Genomic DNA, 22,768 nt, shown 5'->3' with positions numbered 1-22,768 from the left:
GCATATTTTATGGAGGACTGTTTACTGATCCTGGGAGAGTAACGTTAGACTAACATGCCGGCAGTTCTGACTCACAGTCTGTAAGTACGTTTTCATTTAAAGGATTTGCTACTGATGATTCAAACGCGAGTTTTGAGCAGTGTAGAGTAGCGCTTGTTGTTTGTCATTTCTCCGATGTCCAAATGCAGACATGGTTTTATGTTTACGCGGCGCAATGCAACGCAACGCGTAAAACGACAGTATAAGTCATTATAATCAGTAATTATGTCCCCACTGGATGCAACAAATGCCTCGTTTGTAATGGGTTTTAATGTTTTTGTCTCGTCGCGCCGGGACATACGGAAATACAGTATGGTAGGGGCGTAACATTTCCGTCTCACGCTTGAGGTATTCGGCTAATCACAACGCACTGGATAGCTGGCTAATCAGAGCACACCTCGCTTTTCAGACCGATTAGTTTTGTAAAAATCGACGCGTTTCAAAAAGGCGGGGCATAGAGGAGAAACAATAATGTACAGTATGTGGAAAATAATGTGTTTTTTTAACTTTAAACCGCATAAACACATTTCATTACACCAAATACACAAAATAATGTTCTTTTTAGCAGCATCATATGACCCCTTTAAACTAGTCGAAGAGAATTATTTTAAGTCCACAGGGTCCAGAAGTGCCTATAGCTGAAGAAACATCCTTTTCTTGTGTCTAAATTTGTGGACAGCTCGATCACTCCCTCAATTCTGTCGTTTCCCGTCCTCCCTCTGTTCCATCTCCATGCTGTTTTCCTAGCGTGTTTCTTCATTTGAAACCTCTGCAGACCTCTGCTAGGCACAGAGAGCGTCGCTTCCATCTTGTCCAGATTGGATGTGATGTGTGGGCTGTCGAGCGGTGCAGATGCCATACTGCTGCGCTCTCCCGCTGTGTGACTGCATAGTGCTGTTGAGGAGGCAATGAGGGTCTTTCTGAACCACTGGCCATACCTCTCTTTTCATTATCCTCTCCCCTGGTGTGAGACTACTGCTCTGGAGACGAGAGGGGGGCTCGTTTGTCAAGCTGTCATTGTTTTGAGGCTGCCTCTTCTCTGGAGCAGGTCTCGGTGGGGAGGGCTAAAGATTGGGGTTTAGGGTTAAAGGCTACAGTGGGAGCTCCAGCTCCGAGTAGGTGGGCACCTGCTTTGTGGTGCATCCTAGTGGTTGTTAAAATCGACATGATTTGTGATCCTTCACTGTTTAGATCTACAGTGGGTACGGAAAGTATTCAGACCCCCATAAATTTGCAAAAATGTCAACAATTCTGTGTTTTTCTGTCAATATGGGGTGCTGTGTGTACATTAATGAGGAAAAAAAATTAACTTAAATGATTTTAGCAAATGGCTGCAATATAACAAAGAGTGAAAAATTTAAGGGGGTCTGAATACTTTCCGTACCCACTGTAACTTCTGTAATGTAGGGTGGGACTTGATTTTATCATTTGAGAACTGATTGGACAGTGAAAAGTTAAATACCTAAAAAAAGAGCCAAAGACAAATGGAAGTTGGACATTTGATTGTGGAAATTGGAGGTTATATAATGCTGCAGCTTCTTTTCCATTTACTTTTATTCTATTACTGTTAACTAACATTAAATTATTGTGCTAATGATTTTAGCAAGTCTGCAATTATCAGTAATTAAAACCATACTCAAACAAAACCTTAACATCTGTTTGACTATTGGCTTTTTTATGTAAAATTACAGTTTTTTTTTCTTTAAACCTTTTGAATAACATGCAGTACATGTTGCCCAATAAGACCAGGAACAGTTTGCGGTCTGCAAGATTTTTTAAAAATGTTTTTAAAAAGTAAATTTGGTCAAATCAGTACAAGTAAAACCAGTAATATTTTGAAGTATTATTACAATTTAAAATAACTGTTTTTGATTTCAATGCTGAGATTTTTGTGGAAATCGTGGCACTGTACATTTTTTCATGGTTCTTTGATAAAAAATAACAGCATTTATTTGAAATAAAAAATCTTTACTGTCACTTTTGATCAATTTAATGCATCCTTGCTGGATAAAAATACTGATTTCTAGGGCTGCAGCAGCTAAAATTAAACAAATAAAAATAAGCTAATTAAAAAATGAAACCACTAAAATAAAAATAAAATCAATATACAAATTAAGTGCAATGATTATGACTAAAACCTTAATTTTGCTAAAATATTTATTGACTTAAATTTAAAGGGTTGAAATTATACATGCCATGAAAGTAATGGTATATTTAGCTGCATAGTAACTATTCTTACGAATTAACTAATGTTTCCTACTAATATAAATGTAAGAAGTCTACATTAACAAGAAAAATAAATAACAGTAATGATTAGAAAAGTGAATTTTGTATGTTCATGCAGTACATTTTACTGCATAGCGGTTAACACAGTTTGTGCTTTCTGTGAGGTTTATGTTTTTAAATATTTTTGGGCAGATAATTTATAGCATAACCTACATGAAGACATCCTGCAGTTTGCGCATCGTTTGGAGAACAACACTGGGCAAGATATAGAATAGATGTAGTAGAAGTGCATGTTGGAGAAAATGGGTGAGAAGCTATGAAAAAAGCTAACATTATGCATTCAAAAATTGAGTACCGTTACAATGACAAGCTGCTGTAAGGTGGAGCTTGTTGGGTAAATCAGTGTTTTGCAAGAGTTGAGACACATAATACTCGTGCAACATGACTACGGTACCTTTTTCAATGGCTACATTGTCTCACACACTCTCTCTTCCTCACGGGATGAGTGTACATCACTGCGCTGATTAGTATGCATGCTGCCGTACTTGTGTTCCTGTCTTCGTCTTGTTTTCCGCTGTCTCGCTCTCTCTGTTGTGCTCTCAGGCTCGGCAATGGTGTAACAGAAACAGGGGATGCTGAGACAAGACAGGCACCAAAATTACAGGAAGAGTGTGTGTCTGTGTGAAGAAGAGGGCAGCCTAATTGGTGATAGCCTGCAGGCTCGTCATCTCCAGAGCTCCCTCACAAGCGAGTGATGTCTCTGTACTGGTTCCATGCCAGATGTTGTCCTCTGGCTGAGAGGCCGGTCTTTGCACAGAGGCAGATTATCGTGCTAAATTATCTAGGCATATACACAGTACCAAGCGCCTCATCTGACCTATTTGTTTTTTTTTTCTGCCTCTTTTCTCTTTATTTTTTAAACACAACTCTCATACTCAGCACTTTTGTGTTTCTGTACACCTTTTCCACCAAAACTGTGCTAGCGATCTTCAAACTTCTCTCAGAATTGGCCCTTGTTTCTGCCCTGAGAGCAAAACAAAGATATAACTACAACAACTGCGTGTAAATAATAGCCTGTAATTTTATTGTCACTGTGGTTCTCACACAATGTTATACAATTCAAGAAAACATTACGTTAGGTAAAATAAGCTTCTGAGTTTTTTAAGAAAAGAGAGAGCAACTAAAAGTAAAAAAAACTAAAAGTCTCAGTTTGTTCTGTTTCTTCATGTCATTCCAGACAGACTGGATGATAATGGATCAGATCTCTGTGTGGAGCACTGGCTGTTTACATGTAGCGCGTCAATTCTCTCTCTCTCTCTCTCTCTCTCTCTGCTTGTGTGTGAGAGACAAAGCGACGGCGAGTCGTGCGCCTTCACACTAGAGTTCACGACTCACACACTGGCGAGTAAAATCTGAGAATTTATTAGCCATTGGCTAATATTAGACATCATTTAGTCGCCCAGAGTGAAGATTTAGTCGCATATGCGAGTGATTTACTCGCAATGTAGAGGGTTGTTTGGAAATGTAAACTGATATTTCCTACTGACACACTACAGCAAACGATAGAAATAACTGATTTAAAACCATTTTTTATCTGGTGAAAATACTAGTGTTCTACCACTGTGCAGTATAAAACACATGTTCTGCATGACCATATTCTACATCCCTAATCCTAACCAATACCTAAATTTAACAACCGCCTAACTATTAATAAGCAGCAAATTCGGTGTTTATTGAGGCAAAACAGAAGGACAAGTAGTCAATGGTTTTTAATGGCAAGAATTAGACTTTAAAATAAAGTGTGACCTGAAATATATTAAAATAGATAAGAGTAGTTTTAAATTGAAATAATATTTTTACATGAATACTGATTTTACACAATTTTGATCAAATCAATGCAGCGTTGGTGAGCATTAAAAAACATAAACTTCCAACTTTATATTATATTATATTATATTATATTACATTACATTACATTACATTACATTACATTATATTATATCAAGACGATGCAATCATCTGATAAATAATATCTAATAAAATTCATAGCAATCAAATATATTTATATTTTTGGGATTGTCTTTTAAACATGTTACTGGACGTTTTTAATTTTCTCAGTATTTTTGTTAATTCACTATTTCACACTTGAAAATATTTTGATAGAAATCAAAGTTTAGTATTAGAGATCTTATCAAAGATCAGATTTAAAAGTCTGTAATTATTTTTAGTTGGTCTTATATTGTTATGGTTTTCATTTTTATCACTTTCATTATATTTTTATTTACTTATTTTATTTTTATTTTTTTGCCATGAAAAACAAAAGTTAAGCAAGCAAACAAAATTATAGTTAAAGTTATGTGGATCTAGTCTTTTTAATTTTTTTTTATTCTGGCCTGAAATCAGCTTTTATGAAGTGAAAATGTGCAGATCAGGCAGAGGTACCCTGTCGGTTGGCATGTGTGTCTCCTCTCTTTCTGGACTGTTTATCTCTGATTGAGCAGCTGGTGAGATTATGCCAGCCACTCTGAGACCTCCACTATCTCCCATTGCAAATGAGATGTCTTGAGATCCGCCCACTAAATTGAATTGTTCAATAAAATAATTGTGATACGAACAAACAGATTAAAGCAACGGATGGCGGTAAACGGTGCTTCAAAAGCCCCTCAGCAGGAATACATCATATGGTGTCTTCATACTGCTTTGCAATAAAAAGAACAAATAAAACGTGTTGTATAATGAGTCTTTTTTTATGGCATTTATCTTCTGGTTAGACTGAGCAGCTCTGTCCTACTGGTGTGAAATGCTGTGGAGAATTTCAGTGTCTGGCTGTAAAACATTTTAGTAACCAGTCATTCATCTGTCGCCATCAACACTAGGGTTTAGGATCAGCCACAGAGCTGCTGTCACTGCCCAGCACACTCTTTTTTTAGTGTTTCCTAAATTCTCTCTCCTCCTCTCTCTCAGATGCCACCATCCTCAGTTATGACGGCAGTAAGTTTATGAAGATCCAGTTGCCAGTAGTGATGCACACAGAAGCAGAGGACGTGTCGCTGCGCTTCCGTTCCCAGCGTGCCTATGGTGTTCTCATGGCAACCACGTCCCGGAACTCAGCAGACACTCTGAGACTGGAGCTGGACGGAGGGCGTGTCCGACTCACTGTCAATCTAGGTACATCAGCCAATTGGAGCGCTCACCTTAATAGTTAACACCACACATAGATATCGAACGTACATGTCAAACAACATAGCATGGAATAATTTGTTTTCAATTTGCAGGCATATTAGTACATTATGTCTTCATCTATTGTCTATGTTAATAAGTTTTACAATGTAAGATTTATTTTTGCAAATATTTCCCTTTTATTATTCAGGTAACACTCACAATTTACTTAGCTATGAGGACATATCATTGACTTCTAGCTATTGTTTTTTATATACAGCTAATTATATATACTGCACTATAGACTAACTATTATATTAATTATATTATAATACCGTTCAAAAGCTTGTAAAGTCAGTAAGACCTCAAAAATGAATACTTGTATTAATCAAGGATGCATTAAATTGATCAAAAATGACAGTAAAGACAAACTATTTCTATTAATGATAAATAAATTCTAATAAATCTGAATCAATTCTAGTAAATGCTGTTCTTTTGAACTTTCTAGTCATCAGAAAATCCTGAATATAAATTGTATCATGATTTACATTAAAACATTAAGCAGCTCATCTGTTTTTAACACAGATAATAATACAAAATATTTATTGAGCACCAGCATATTAGAAAGCTTTCTGAAGGATCATGTGAAGTATATTAAATTATAACATAGTTGTTGTAAATTGTAATAATATTTTATGTTATTAATGATTTTATTGATTTTTGATCAAATAAATGCAGCCTTGTTGAGCATAAGAAACTTCTTTCAAAAACAAAAATTACCAACCTCAAACTTTTGAACGGTATATTATATTTTATTTTATTTTATTTTATTTTATTATGTTTTTACAAATGAGAACATTCCTGGGTGTCCCTAAACTAAGGTTTTGTCCAATTAGCTCATTTTTGGGGATACATTTGTCCCTAAAGTATAGCTATGTATACACACACAGACATTAAACATTTTAAAATCTTTGTGTGTTGAAGAGAAGGATGTAGAACCTTCAACGGCCACTGTCAATCTAGGTACATCAGCCAATTGGATCGCTCACCTTAGTAGTTAACACCACACATATATATAAAATGTACTGAAATGTCACACAACATAGCATGGAATATTTTGGTTTCAATTTGCAGGCATATTACTACATTATTTTTTCATCTATTGTCTATGTTAATACGATTAACAATGTAAGATTTATTTTTGCCAATATTTCCCTTTATTATTCAGGTAACACCTACATATTTACTTGCCTATGGGGACATATCATTGACTATTAGGCTATTGTTTTTATATACAGCTAATTATATATACTGCACTATAGACTAACTATTATATTAATTATATTATAATACCGTTCAAAAGCTTGTAAAGTCAGTAAGACCTCAAAAATGAATACTTGTATTAATCAAGGATGCATTAAATTGATCAAAAATGACAGTAAAGACAAACTATTTCTATTAATGATAAATAAATTCTAATAAATCTGAATCAATTCTAGTAAATGCTGTTCTTTTGAACTTTCTAGTCATCAGAAAATCCTGAATATAAATTGTATCATGATTTACATTAAAACATTAAGCAGCTCATCTGTTTTTAACACAGATAATAATACAAAATATTTATTGAGCACCAGCATATTAGAAAGCTTTCTGAAGGATCATGTGAAGTATATTAAATTATAACATAGTTGTTGTAAATTGTAATAATATTTTATGTTATTAATGATTTTATTGATTTTTGATCAAATAAATGCAGCCTTGTTGAGCATAAGAAACTTCTTTCAAAAACAAAAATTACCAACCTCAAACTTTTGAACGGTATATTATATTTTATTTTATTTTATTTTATTTTATTTTATTTTATTTTATTTTATTTTATTTTATTTTATTTTATTTTATTTTATTATGTTTTTACAAATGAGAACATTCCTGGGTGTCCCTAAACTAAGGTTTTGTCCAATTAGCTCATTTTTGGGGATACATTTGTCCCTAAAGTATAGCTATGTATACACACACAGACATTAAACATTTTAAAATCTTTGTGTGTTGAAGAGAAGGATGTAGAACCTTCAACGGCCAGAGTCTGCGGCCAAGCGCTCACTCCCAGATGAGCACGCTGTAGACTTTCCCTACCAGAGAGTGCACAGTCCCTGCCTTGTACTGATACACAATAGTCCTGCACCTGCATACTATAGACTCCCCGCTAGAGCGCTACACGTGTCAGGAGTACTGACAAGCCATTGTTCCGCCCAGTACGTTTCATTTACATCTCCCCACAAGCCACTACGCTTTCCTCCCTCATTGGCACAGCTTAATATTATACAGTCTTGCTCCACTCATAAAGCACCACCTCTGCTATTCACGAGTTCAAGCTAGTTCACAGTAAGTAAATTTGAACATCAGTCGTTTAACTGTCCTCCCACATTTCAGGTATTTCTCATGCAAAACTGAGCTAAAAAAGTTCCTCTGCTGAAATGTGCAGAACCAAACATTCCCTCGCTAAGATGAATGTCAGTCATTCCCATTTGGCAGTGTGACATACACTGTGCCATTTAACATGTCCGCTTGCATATAGCAGGTCTAAAACCTCCCAGTAGTCCCAGCAGGCTCAAACCTGCACTCCTCTGCATACACAAACAGACATGCACCCACACAAACACCAATCATTCCTTCTGTCACGGAGGGTACTGCACTCCCTGCTAGGGTGGACACACGTTGCTCTCTGGCTGTTAGCGGCCACTATTTTCACTGTGGTTGACGACACGCGACGGGCTGCAGCCTCATGGGAAAATGATAGAGCTGGATTTGTGTAATGCTCCGAATTCCTCTCGGCCCTCCACTCCATCATAGCACACACTGAAGCATGGGACAGCCCAGGCTGTGCACGAGAAATATCGATTCTCCATTCTACAAGTACGCTTTGCAAAAGATAGTAATGGGAAAGGGGGGCCTCCTCCCAGCATTCAAGCAAGGTTTTATATTATACAGTACCAGCCTGAACAAAAGCAGTTCAGCAAGGAGTCTCAGCGGTACTGTTCTTTTTGTGTTTTAAAGACAGTTTACCTTGAGTTTTTTTTTTTTTTTTAGATTTAGGTTTTAGTGTTAAGTCAAATTCCAATGGGAACATTGGGTTTGGAAAAGCAGTTAACATCTTGAATGTGAAGTGATATCAGGGTTCAACAATAAGGACAGTAAGTGTGAGAGAGTTTTGGGCCATTTGACAGGCAATTGATTTTTGTACATTGATTTCTGTGCCTTGAAAACCTAACCGTTTGGTTTTATTTGATGTAGTCAACAATGTTGTTACAAATTCTGCTGATTTGTCACTAACATAGTTAGCTGGCTAGCACTGAAATAGCAAAAATCACCTATGAAAGTCTTCAGTAATAATGATAATGATTTAGTGATGTGTACCATTTGTTTTCTAGCACATTTAATTTAGTATTTAAATTGAAAATAAAAATTGATTTCTAGCATTTCATGTTTAGCACATACAATATATTTCTAGCAAACATTTAAAATGCTGGCAGGGCAAGTAAAAACAGCTTTAAAGGAAAATTCTTATTGTTGAACCCTGAAGAGAATTCATTTCAAAGCAGTATTAGTAGCATTAATAATTATTGTGTCAGTGTACTGTCTTTAGGGAAATTACCGAGAGATTAGTCCTTTTTTGGGGGGGGGATGCGCACACACAAACTGGCTTTCCTTGAAGCTTCACTGTGAGAGCCTACTATAAAACGTGTTATTCCTATGTTTATTCATGCACGTGGGGTTCTTCTCACATGCGAGCTGGAAAAGTGAACATCAAGTCAAGGGCTGTGAGTTTTTGGAGTGTTTTTATCTACAGGAGCATTCTGAATTCAGCTCTTCTCCCAGGAGGCTAAGGCTTACCGTGGACACGCTCTGGTGCTGTGCTGCGACGTGTCCATAAACACAAGTTTTTCCTCTCCCTCTTATCTGGCGGCCCTTTTCCCATTTCCAGTTTCGTCAAATACGAGTCATTCTTTAATTCTTCTGTTTTTGCTCATTAATGGGAAATGGTTTAAAAAAAAAATGTGCGTATGAGAGCATCAGCAGCGCCATTGGTGAGGACAGACTTGTTTCTCTGGCAAGATTATCTCTCTTTTCTGCTTCCTGTGCCACTTTCTGAGCTAACCCAGAGAGCAAATTAATCAATTACCTCTGAATATTCAGTAGTCCCGAGACTAGTATGGAACTGGGTATAATCACATTTCAATACATGCCAAATTTCCCTAATTCTAAATATATTATGGCACAGTGAAGGCATGAATATTCATTAGCGCAGACAGCGAGTCTGTATCCACTCCACCTGGGGTTCATTATCAGCACGCAGGAGGTAGAAAAGAAAGAGTGCGTATCTGGTCAGCGAAACAGCGCCTCGCCGCTCCACCTGGTTTGCGTGTCCGTCCCCAGTTTGTGGGCGATGTGTTGTAATGGATGTCTGCAGTCGTAACCTTGAAGGCTGAATTTACATCTTGTCTGTTCTTCCCCATCTAGACTGTATCAGGATAAACTGTTCTACCAGTAAGTGACTTATCCCCTCTCTTCCTCTTCTCTCTGCCTCTATGATACTGATCCAAAGCGCCCTCCTCTGTATGTGTACTGTTCATTTGTATGTATGTGCGTGCGCGTGTATGCTTTCAGAAGTGTAAAACATTGCGGTTACGAGGCCTCTGTTTTGCGGCCAGCAGAGCTTTGAGTGGTGTTTCCAAAGTGCGAGCGAGTTTTCAGGTACGGCTAGTTTTTGCCTGTGGGCTGCAGGAGCCTTCGGGCTCCCTGGCAGCCATTTTCTGGGAATGTGAGAAATGGAGCTGACTGGAATGAGAAGAGAGGCGATTAAGTTTCTCACTCACAGATCACACTCCAGCTCACGCCGTTTCCAATAACCCTCGCAAAGATAATTTACTCAGAGAGCCTCTCCTCAAATCCCTCCTCAGCCCCGAGCTTGACAGCCAATGACTGCCTCTTATTTTCCTTCCGTTGTCTTTTTGTTGCTTCCTGGTCACTGCAGAAGGAGCGACCATCAGGAAGTGTTTGATTTTCGGTGGGAAGAGGAAAATGTGGCTTTTTCTTGAGAATTGTGTAATTGTTTACTCACCGTTGTGTTGTTCCATATATATATGATTTCTTCCTTGGAACAAAAAAGTTAGATATTAGAATATTCACTTGGTCTTTTCCATACAGTGACACACATAGAGCACAGCTGTTACACTACAAAATAAAAAAAGTGCTATATTCCAACTCTTCTGAAGTCATACAATATTATATTTAAATGAAAAGATTCGCTGACAATCTTCCTCTCCAGTGAGCTGTTAATTGACTGGATAATTGGACAGCTATGACTGGATCATTGAATCAAATCTGAATGATTAACAAATCAAACTACTATAAAAGATTTAATTGTGCACTGATTCAGTTTACTGACTCAATGATCTGGTCACTTTTTTTGGAGCTTAACAGATATGATATTTTACAAGTAAATTAATTGCTTATGTTAGTTATTTATGTCGTGTTATCAGTGGTGGAAAGAGTACTGAAAAAATATACTCAAGTACATGTAACAACTACAAACGGAGGAAAATAGCGGAGTAAAAGTACCGATACATCACTTAAAATGTACTCAAGTAAAAGTAAAAGTACACAATTTTTAAACTACTCAAAAAAGTACAATTACTGATAAAAACTACTTAATTACTGTAACGTGAGTATTTGTAATTCGTTACTTCACACCCCTGCGTGTTATACTGTTTATGGCATAAAACAATTTTTATAGTGTACTGTATGCATTTATTTCTTCTTGCTTCCCATGATTGACATGCATATTCTAAACATTCACACTGTTTTCCACTAAAAAATAGCAGCATAAAGATTTGGAGTAATGTGAGGATGAGTTAATTATGACAGATTTCTACTCTTTTCTTGAACTCTCCTTTTAATAGCAAATAGACATGCTTCGTGTTTATGAAGGTACTGGAAGAAGAAACAAAGAGATGTGATGAGACAGATAGGTGTTCTCCATCTCTTTGCCAATCTATTTTTTTTTCTTTAATTTGAGAGCTCCAGCCTTCCCTGGCATTGATTCTCCACAAGCCTCAGTGTAATTAATGGCAGTCTCTAAAGGCTCTTTCAAAGGTGTCTTTGTTTGTTTTTGTGTTTGCTTGTTTCCGGTACGTATCTCTTTGAGTGACTCATCATAGAGTGTCGTGTCCCCAAACTGCCATTGCTCATTCACATTCAAAGAATTAACGTAATGATCAGCTCCTTCATCATTAAACTAATATGGTTCTGCATCCAAATTTGGCCTTCAGTTGTACTGTTGCATAGTAACAAAAGCAAATTTGTTAATTCACTGAAGTAAGCAAGCCTGAGTTTCCTGTCCAATCAGGAGCATCCAGACATTTCAAGGATTTCACCTTTTATCACATCATCTGATAAAGTGCTTTGTCCCTTGGTCTTACTAAGTATATTTTGCTTGTGCGTCTTTACAGGCTTTTGTGAGCGTGTTATTGTTTTGTTATTTCGTTGCGACCCTGAGCTCAGTATATTGGCTAATTTGACAATAAGGCAGTCATCGGTGTTAACCTGAATGCCAAAGATAATAAAGCACCTGAGCTTCCTCGAGCCACATCTTTTGTCTACTCCCTCTGCATAATGGGAGCACAACACACTCCCAGACACAGTAGTCTTATAAACAGGCCAGTGACAAATTAGGGTGCAGGTTATAAGATTTCTGCAGCCTGTGACAAATTTTGAATGTTGTAAAATATTTATTTTCTATTTCTGTCATCGTAAGGTGAATTCAGCAGTCTTGAATCTCTTAGTGTGACATGCTCATCCTCAAATAAGGATGTCAGACCGGACACAGACTGCCCAGTCAATGATGTATATCGTAAAATCTGTTGATGTCACACAATCTGTCTTGGCTTTTCTCACTTGGCTCATGTCATGCAATCTGACAAGCTGCATTCGTAGCTACAAAGCATTTACAAGCACTCAATTTTAGTTGTTTGTGTGTGTGAAGTCAGACTAACAGATGTGGATAATGCAATTGTAGCTTAGATTCGTCTAGCATGTACACTACTGTTCAAATGTTTATTGATAAGATTTTTTTTACTTTTTTTTTTTTAAGTCTTTTTTTTTTATGCTTACCAAGGCTGCATTTATTTGATCAAAAATAAAGTAAAAATTAGTAAAAACAGGAAAGTATGATGACAATTTGAAATTGTTATTATGAGAGAAAAACTGATTTCTGTTTTAATATATTTTAAAATTTAATGTATTCCTGTGATGGCAAAGCTGAATCTTCAGCAGCCATTGCTCTAGTGTTCAGTGTCACATGATCCTTCAGAAATCATTCTAATATTCTGATTTGGTGCTCAAGAATCATTTGCCCTTATTTTCAATGTTCAAAACCATTATTTTATATAATATTTTAGTGGAAACTCCAATACTTTTTATTATTATTATTTTATTATTATTATCTTTCAGAATTCTTTAAAGAATATAAATGTTTAAATAATGTCTTTTCTGTCAATTTTGATCAATTTAATGCATCCTTGCTAAATAAATAAAGCATTCTTTTTTAATCTTACTGACCTCAAGATTTTAAACAGAAGTGTATACACATGAAACAGACTACAATTGGCCTCAGCAATCTGCTCTGAGACACAGAGGTGACTCACAGTGTGTATTTAATCTTTCAAATATTTGATTACGCATTGTGTCATGTATGCTTGGACAGATAAAGACTGTAGCTCGATTATGCAATAACCTGCTCTAGCTCAATTATAGCTGTGAATGTAAATGTACTTACACAGAGATGTACTGCACATAGGAGAAATTTACAGAGGATGAATTTTTGATTAAAAATAACTGGAGAGACATACTGTAATTGAACAGAAGGTGTTTTTATAGGCGCATTAATGCCCATACACCAGAGATAATGTGCAAACTGAATACATTTAAGATGTATATGCCACCCCAGAATGATCTGATTGGTCTGTATTTTTAAAACGGACACAGATCTGCCAAGCTTCGTATCAAAATTTTAACTATATTTTCCAAAAAACAGAATAACACGTCCTATGTGAACGGCCTCTTGGGCATTGACATGTCCCCTAACAGCAGATCTCGTGAACATACTCCAGTCTGATTATTTAATAACACCTCGCACTCGATCTACACAGAAATGTGTTTACCGATGACAAGTGGAAGACATTTCGATGCATTCAGAACATCCTTTACCAGAATCAAGAGATTTATGTGAATTCAAAAGGACCTCATTTCTCGGAAACAAACCTACTATAAATATGCAGCAGCGTTGCCATTTATTGAAGCGGCCGTGTTCATAAATATGCAGTGGCGATGCTCCTGTTTCATTTGTGATGCAGAAAGAACGGCGGACAGCAGGGTGAAAAGCGATGCTAGCCCTCCGAGCCTGAGCGAGCCACACCACTATTTGGGTTTTGTTTGTTTGTCTGATCTTTACATGCTGTGGCTGACTGTATAAGTCTCACACATTGTGAGTTTGTCCTTTGAGAATAATATTAAAAGGCAGTTTACTTATTCAGGTCTCACAGTCTCAGGCCTACCCTGCCCTAATTTCTGAGTGATGGAGCAGATGGTCACATGATGATGCCCCCTGCTCCATCACAGCCTCAGTATCCCAGTTTTCCGCAGTGATGTTCAGATCTGGGCAGGATGGCTGAGTTTGTTTGAACCACTGGGCATCGGACCCGAAACCTTTTATCCCACATGATTGGTTCTTTAAATGATTTGTTTCTTCCTAATGAAGACCCAATTTTGTCTCCAAAAGTGAGCCATCAGGAGTCCCAGGGGTTCGAAGAGATACTCGGTCCTCTCAACAGCTCAGCGGTCTGCACAGCAGAGGCATCATTTGTGTACCAAATGTATGCATTTTTACCCCGATGGGACTACATTCTGGTGATGTTAAATAAAGTTACCAGAACGTTCTCACCTGCATCTATTCCTTAGAGGGAAATGGTTGCAGGGGGAACAGTTGAAATGGGCCCAAGTCATCAAGCACTCACCTCCACAAAGCACAGAGTCTTGCTGATTGCGCTGAGTATTTTGGCATTGAAGAAGCAAAAAAGCTCTAGTTTGACGATGTACGAAACACAGTTGCCGGGAGCTGTCAGGATCCTCCACATCTCCCTCACAGTTGGGCATCTACCCACACAGTAAGGAGCCTTGGGAGATAATTATACACAACTACATATGAACACAGAGGAAGTTGGAAAAGGTGTGAATGGTCCCATGAAAACCACAGGAACCAATTTCACATCGATAGTGGAGAAGGAAGCTCGGATATTTCTGAAGAGTAGTTTGTGACCTGCCGGTACAGTTGGGTACAAGGTCTTATAAACAATTCAGAAATGGAAAAGTTTCGCACTGTAGTCCCCTGCTGAGAGTTTACCTTTTAACACAACATGCAGAAAACAAGTCTGACTCTGTGGTGTGTTGCTTGTTTACATTCTGTTATTTCAATTTACAAGTCACGCATGAAGCAAATTGAGAAAGATGTTTTTCAGAACTATTATGAACCCTTATGTCATTCATTTTGTTGTGTTTATTGCATTTTTTCCACTGAGGAACTAAAAGAGAAAAACTGTTTCTGATGCGCACATGTTTGGGGTCAGTAGGATGTTTTTATTCTTATTTTTTTGAAAGAAATTAATACTTTTATTCAGCAAGGATGCATTAAATTGATCAAACGTGACTCTAAAGGCATTTATGATGTTATGAGACATTTCTATTTCAAGTCAATGCTGTTCTTTCAAAATTTCTGTTCATCAAACAACAGGCCCACTGAAAAAACGGTTTCCTCAAAAATATTAAAAGGTTAGTTCACCCAAAAATGAAAATTAGCCCATAAATTACTCACCCTCAAGTCATCCTAGGTGTATATGACTTTCTTCTTTCAGACGAATCCAGTCAGAGTTATTTTAAAAATTGTCTTTGATCTTTCAAGCTGTTTAATGGCACTCAGCAGGTGTTGCAGTGCATCAGTCCAAAAGAAGTGAAATAAAAAGCGCCCATCCATAAAAAAAGTGTCTCATACAGCACTGGGGGGTGAACAAAGTCCTCCTGTAGCGAATCGATGCGTTAGGAAGCAAAGTTTCCTTACTTTAACAAAGGAAAACCAGTCTCCTCTTGGCTTATATCGAAATCCTCCGACATTCTTCTTTACAAATCCTCATTTTGTACTTCTAATAAGTGACCGTTGTTTTGTTTTGATCTCTCCGCTGCGCTTCTGCGTTCGTCACTTCTGAGCGGCGTATGCGCAACTGACTTGAGGGTGAGTAATTTATGGGCTAATTTTCATTTTTGGGTGAACTAACCCTTTAAGAAGCAACTGTTTTCAGCATATAAGATATAATCAGAAGAAATGTTTATTGAGCACCAATTCAGTATATTGGAAGGATTTCTGAAGGATCATGTGATAGTGAAGACTGGAGTAATGGCTGCTGAAAATTCAGCTTTGCTATCACAGGGAGAAAAAACATTAAAAAAATGTATCCAAATAGAAAATAGTTATTTTAAATTGTAATGATATTTCATAATATTACTGTTTTTACTGTACTCTTGATCAAATAATTGTAGCCTTGATGAGCATAAGAGACGTCCTTCAAAAGCATTGATAAATCTTATTGTTTGAACATCAGAAAAGGCATTGATGGCCGCCATTTTGTTTTTTCCTAACATATGTGGATGTTAATTAGGGTGACCATACGTGCCATTTTCCCAGAACGTGTCCTGGCCAGGATTTCAGGACGCGTCCTGGCCAGGATTTCTATATTGCCTAAAATATCTAGGTTTTGGCTTTGTATACCTCGAGAGCATTTTGAAAGCATAAGGAACCGTCTGTATGGTATTTTGATGTCATACACCGATCGGTCTGCATACGCAAACAAAGCCAAAACTTAGACATTTTAGGTAATATAGAAATCCTGGCCAGGACGCGTCCTGGGAAAATGGCACGTATGGTCACCCTAATGTTAATGGTTTTTAAGTTAATTCAGTCTTTAAAATATATGTGCTTCTATGGTAATATCTTTGCTTGTTCTGTTCTTATTTCTTCTGTTATCCTTCCTAAAAATCATTTTTTAATTTGTTTCTGTTTTGTCAAGTCATTCATTTTCCGCCCCACTCAGGAAGTGAAAACAAAGCCTGTCTTTTTCTGTTTGGTAAATCAGAAACAGGCCATGGATGGTGGCCATTTTGTTTTTCTAGCACATGTGGGCGTTCAAAGATTTCTAAGTCAATTCAGCCTTCAAAATATATGAGCTTTTGTGGTGATATCTGTCTTGTTACATCTTTTTCCATGCGAGCGTTGTCGTGCTCAAGGACACGGCTTCTAATTGTCTGAATCTATGACAAAAAGACAGAATCAGGGATTCTGAGCAAAAGGAGATGTTTTATTTAAGCTCCCGTGGAGAAACCGAAGCAGGGGCTTTACATGTTTGAACAGCCTGTTATTGTGCGGTCTCATCTCTTTCTTTTTGTATCCTCATTAATTATCTGTGTCAGCCATAGCTACTCCTGTCATTGGTGCGTGTGTGTGTGTGTGTTTATGAGCGTTGTTCCTCTTCTGACACGAAGAACAAGCCGTTGCCAATTAGGGACTCTGCCTCCCCCAGGGTGACAGTGTGTTCAACTAAGAGAGTGCTGTCACATCAGCTCATGGGTTGTTAATATGGTCTGAGTGTCAGCAGGATGAAAGATGTATATTTAGAAACTAGTGGGGTCACTATACGCTCATGGCTAAATCAGGCTATAGTTTGAGAGCGGCATTTTGGCTGGTTAGAGGTTTGCACTTCAGGGATCCATATTTTCACCTTGGGTCTCTGACATTTACAGTTGCACCATCGAAATGGTTCGGCTGTTCGGATTTTGATGACCTTTAAATTATTTTCTATAAAAACTGCTTCATACGACAGAATGAAATGTGAGGCATATTGGTTTAAGGTTGTAGTTTTATGCTGTGGTTATTTATTATGCCGTGATATGAAAGTTAATGTTTTCACCTACTGTGCTATGTTAATAAATAGAAATACAGCCTGTTTCTTCCAGTGTGAATTGTAATTTCACCCAGCAGTACCTTTTTTTCAGTAAGCTAACCATAATTTCTAATAAATTAAATCCCCTCATACACAGGTGGTTGCAGACAAGAGTGTAGGACACAGTCAATACCAGTGTCAGAAATAAATTTTATTGTAAAGGGAAGGGTCAATAAATGCCTCACATTTTTATTATATTCTTTTATTTATTTTTTTTATTTAATTTATTTATTTATGGTTCACATTTTAAATATCTACAGCATTTTTGTCACTTTTCGGCAGTATATTATATTATATTATATATATATTTTTAGTTTTACCTTTTAACTACCTTTATTCAATTTTTTTCTAACCACACACTATGCCAACTATTTATGCCAAAAACACACACATATATATATATATATATATATATACACATACACACATTTTATTCATTACATTATTATTTATTTATTTATTTATTACATTATATATATTTTTTGGTTTTACCTTACCTTAGTTTTATTCGATATATATATTCCCTCACAATTAAAACTCTATGCTATTTTGTCACTTTTGACAGGATTTTTGCCCTGATCCCTGGTTAATTACAATACATAGTAAAAATAGAAAAATTGAACTGTAACACATCCATATTTTAAATATGCCAGTCGATCAAAGAGTTTGTAAAATGCCTTTAGCATTGCTGATTAGTCAGTCCCAGTAGAGCTGAATTACTGTGTCCTCAATATGAAGCTCGTCTTGCCTCAAAATGGCTGCCTGCGCTTGTTTCACATGGGTATCGTTCTCAGCTGGATGAGCTTGATATGAATATATCTCATCTCTCCTGGCCGAGACAAGCGTGTGTGTGTCTGTGTGTGCGCGTCTGGTCTGTGTTCTCCTGCTAGCCCTGTCCTGTCAGAGCGCTCTAGCCAGCCCCTGCCTGCCTCTGTCTTATTTAACTCTGCCCTCTCTCTCCACCCTGGGAGATGAGAATCAAAGTGACCGGACACACGCAACCATCTGCCCCAGTTCCATGGCAACAAGCTGCCCTCCCAGACAGAGAGAGAGGCTTTTTGTCTTTGCTGCTTGTGAGTTTGTCTGAACATGCCTTCTTAATAAAGGCATATCAGCCCTGGACCTTTAGCTGTCTCTCTAGCTGTCCAATCACACACTGTCACCTTTTCACATATATCCTTTTGCAGCGATGGTCAGAGGCCTATAAAAAGCACATGTCATGTCTTGTATATCGCCGGAGGCTTAAAAGGCCCCTTAGTGTTACCTCTCAGTGGTGGCTTTTTCTTTTCCTTAGATCTGCAAAGATTCCTTTAGGGGGCGCTTTTGCGCAGTCTGAAACCTTACCTGCTGCTGCTTTTCTTTCCTTCAGAGCTGGCTCATGGCCGGCCGATCTGGATTCATAGTAATTGAGAGCAGGGAGTGATAGAAAATCGATTGGGAGCCTGGCAGTTCTTTAATGGCAACTCTTTTTACCTGTTATCAAGTGAGATGGGCTGCAGGGGCCCCTGACAATGACACGCTGCCCTCTTAGCAGCAGTTTGACTGATTAGGAGAGACAACGACGTGTCAAAGAGAGGCAGAGCGACTGAAATCACAAAGCCTGCAGGCTCCTCTTAGCGCGCTCTGATCATCTAGTGGAAGCTCGATTGGAGCCTGGAGGTCCAGGGGCCCCGTCGAACTCGCCGCACGCGCACACGGGATAAGGGGAGGCTCTACAGGCGAGAAATTGCTTTCTCGAATAGAGTTTACAGTCTGTAGGTTTTGGATGTGCTTCCTAAACCACTCAGGAATTGGAAGAACGTGAGACGCATTTGCAGCCGAACATCTCGACTGACATCACAGACGCAGACCGGTTCCCTCAAGAAGGGCCGTTGGAAAAACAGTTGCATGGCTCCATCTGGTGGCGGAAGTGGGATAATTCTGTTCACTGCACTCTGTGTACAGTATACTAACTAATACATTATTTAAGGCAAGACCGAATTCATAACAAGGCTGTTGCAGAGATCATAAAATGGACCAGAGGATGTAGATAGATCTAAATGTGTGAATGTGATGTGTGAGAGTATCATTTCCTCCGCTATTTCTTCTTTTTCTCTACATGGATATCAGTCACCTCTCTACACCCCTTTTTTAGTTTATCCCGTTTCACAACCCCTTTCTTCCTCTGTCTCTCTATCACCCTCTCTCTCTCTGCTCTTTGTGTTAACTGCTGTGTGGGACATGTTATAGGTAAAGGTCCAGAGACCATATTTGCGGGCCAGAACTTGAATGACAACGAATGGCACACAGTTCGTGTCATCAGAAGAGGCAAAAGTCTGAAGCTAATGGTGGATGACCTGCAGCCCTCTGAAGGTACAGCACATTCTCAAGTATTTTACCATCTTAAGACTCACACACATGCAAATTTGAAAGTTGTGAGCATCTTATGTCCTATTATGAAGTGTAGAGCGCTTGAAGTTTGAAGGATGAAGGTTATTGTCTCACCATATGTGAATATATATATATATATATATATATATATATATATACATATATATATATATGTGATTAATGCTATATTTTGAATTACAAATCATACCAAAGATTCAGGATTGCTGTGGCGAATAAAACTGACCTATTTAAATATGACCTAGTTTAAATTCGTTTTTAACTTACATTATTGAAATTTCCTGTTGGTTTGTATCTATTAACATGTACAATGCCATTCAAAAGGTAAGATTTGATGAAAAATACTGTAAAAACAGTAATATTGTGAAATATTATATTTTAAAATAACTTTTCTATTTAAATATATTTTAGAATGCAATTTATTCATATGATGGCTTCAGTTTCTTTTTATTCTTATTCTTATCAATACGAAAAACAGTTGTGCTGCATAATACAACAACATTTATAAGTATTAATAAAAATGTTAGAAATCTTATAAATGTTAAAAAAATCTTATAAATACAAATCATATAAAGATATCCTTGTTGATATTGACTTCAGGTGTATAGCAGGGTTTCCATGCAAGAAAATAAATAAATAACCTTTGATTTTCAAATATGAAACCACAGGTATTGTATATTACATAATATGTATATGAATTGATTTGCTTATATAAAATAAGAAATTATTTCTTTGTTGGTATAGTTATTGGGTGTATGAGAGAATTTTAAAGGGGTCATGAAATGGAGAATCAAAATGTTCTTGATATTTACACATAAATTACACATAAAAACATACAGCACATTTCAAAACTAACTCTCCAGATTAAAATATGAATTATTCTTTTGATCACTGAATTTGAAATCGGGACAATTGTGACACAATCACAATGGCTAAACGATTAACTTCACACTGTCCCTGTTAGTAGTGCTGTCTATATTGTGATTATTTTATATACAGAAAGCGATCAGAAATCGCTCTCATTATATAACCGCAGGAGCAGTCAATTAAAATGCATTGCATGACTCCTTTAAAATCCCATGTAAGATAAATCATCTGTGGTGTTGAGATAAATCTCAGGGACGCACCACAGAGTATCTCATGGTCATAATTATTTCCTTTAAGTAATTGCATGTACTCTTTGCTAACGGTCTTGAGGAAGGGCCTTTCCTGAAGAGATTCAGTGGCTCACTTCCAATAGCCTTCCCTCAATGCTCCTCAAGGGCAAAAACACCTTTTGCAATTTGCCCACTGAATGAAGCGTCATGAAAAAGGTAGTGCTTTCCCACAGTGTAGTTTCTTGCTGAACTTACTGGTGTGTGTTCGACACTTTGAAATTGACTTGGTATTTCACTTAATGCTGAAGCATTCGGAGGCCAAGCCACTGAGGGAATACATTATACTCACATAACCTTACTGATTTTAGAGTGAAAGAACTTCCTCTTGGGAAGCTTTAAAACAGGTTTTTAAAATATTTAAGGGCTTCTTTCTCTCCCACTGGATCGCAGAAAGATGAAGTGAACCTTTTTTCCTTCAAATTCCCTAAAATACTTCTAACATTCTTCCAACTCTTAATGCTTTCATGTTTTTCTAGTCTTCCATGTTTATTAAAAATCTCATTTTGCTGCAGTAAATTTAAGTCGGCCCATTTGGCAATACTGCGGCCCTGTCCCAGATAGCACACTTTGTGTACATGCGGTCCGTGAATTCCATAAGACTATATGATGTCCCACTACATGATCGTCTATACTGTATGCAGCATTGTCATCCTTTTGGGACAGGGCCGGTTTTGACACTGTCCCCTTCCTACATTAAATCTGTTTTCGATTATTCGCCCTGGTAAGGTCAAATCACGGGAGACCACACACAGCTGGAGTTCCACAATGTGGAAACGGGAATCGTAACAGAGAAGCGTTATATGCCCGCCGTGCCCTCCAACTTCATTGGACACCTGCAGGGTTTGTCCTTCAATGGCATGTCCTACATTGACCTGTGCAAGAACGGTGACATCGACTACTGCGAATTGAACGCCATGATCGGCTACAGGAGCATCGTGGCAGACCCGGTGACATTCAAGTCTCGCTCTAGCTATGTGACCTTGCCCACGCTTCAGGCCTACTACTCCATGCACCTGTTCTTCCAGTTTAAGACCACTTCACCAGATGGGCTCGTCCTGTACAACCGAGGAGATGGCAATGACTTTATAGTAGTAGAGCTGGTTAAAGGGTGAGCTCTAATGGTTTTTAATGCACCATGTTTGATTTGAATGCATAGAGCATGTACTGTAATGAGTCCTTCGCTAATTGTTTTCATGACTGTTTGCATGCAGATATCTCCATTATGTGTCAGACCTGGGAAATGGAGCTCATCTCATCAAAGGAAATTCCAACACACCACTGAATGACAATCATTGGCACAATGTGATGATCTCACGAGATACAAACAACCTCCATACGGTCAAAATAGACACCAAAATCACCACACAGACTACCATGGGAGCCAAGAACCTGGATCTGAAAGGTACTTTTGATGTTTTCTTAATGAGAATGATTTCTCTGGATAATTTGAACTGATTATTAGAGCGTAAAAAGACACAAGAATTATATAAAATAAAATAAAAAAGTATTATTATATTATATTATATTATATTATATTATATTATATTATATTATATTATATTATATTATATTATATTATATTATATTATATTATATTATATTATATTATATTATATTATATTATATTATATTATATTATATTATATTATATTATATTATATTATATTATATTATATTATATTGGGTGTAGACTACTAT

General features: G+C 37.3%; 1 protein-coding gene across 8 annotated transcripts in view; it reads left to right on the top strand.

The window, feature by feature from the left end:
* Positions 1-22,768, top strand: part of nrxn1a (neurexin 1a) — a 200,157-nt gene that overhangs the window by 104,283 nt on the left and 73,106 nt on the right. For 7 of the 8 annotated variants that reach the window (XM_016564497.1, XM_016564498.1, XM_016564499.1 and 4 more), the window contains 5 exons: positions 5,230-5,433; positions 9,943-9,969; positions 19,755-19,877; positions 21,797-22,178; positions 22,282-22,472. In XM_016564497.1, coding sequence (XP_016419983.1) covers positions 5,230-5,433; positions 9,943-9,969; positions 19,755-19,877; positions 21,797-22,178; positions 22,282-22,472 — 927 coding nt within the window. The remainder of the gene's footprint in view (positions 1-5,229; positions 5,434-9,942; positions 9,970-19,754; positions 19,878-21,796; positions 22,179-22,281; positions 22,473-22,768) is intronic. The other variant, XM_016564501.1, reaches the window with a different exon arrangement.

This window comes from Sinocyclocheilus rhinocerous, unplaced genomic scaffold (assembly GCF_001515625.1).
Source record: "Sinocyclocheilus rhinocerous isolate Xijiao unplaced genomic scaffold, SAMN03320098_v1.1 scaffold650, whole genome shotgun sequence".
NCBI classification, from domain to species: domain Eukaryota; kingdom Metazoa; phylum Chordata; class Actinopteri; order Cypriniformes; family Cyprinidae; genus Sinocyclocheilus; species Sinocyclocheilus rhinocerous.
Note: the sequence above shows the minus strand (reverse complement) of the source record. Positions and strands in the feature narration are given on the sequence as shown.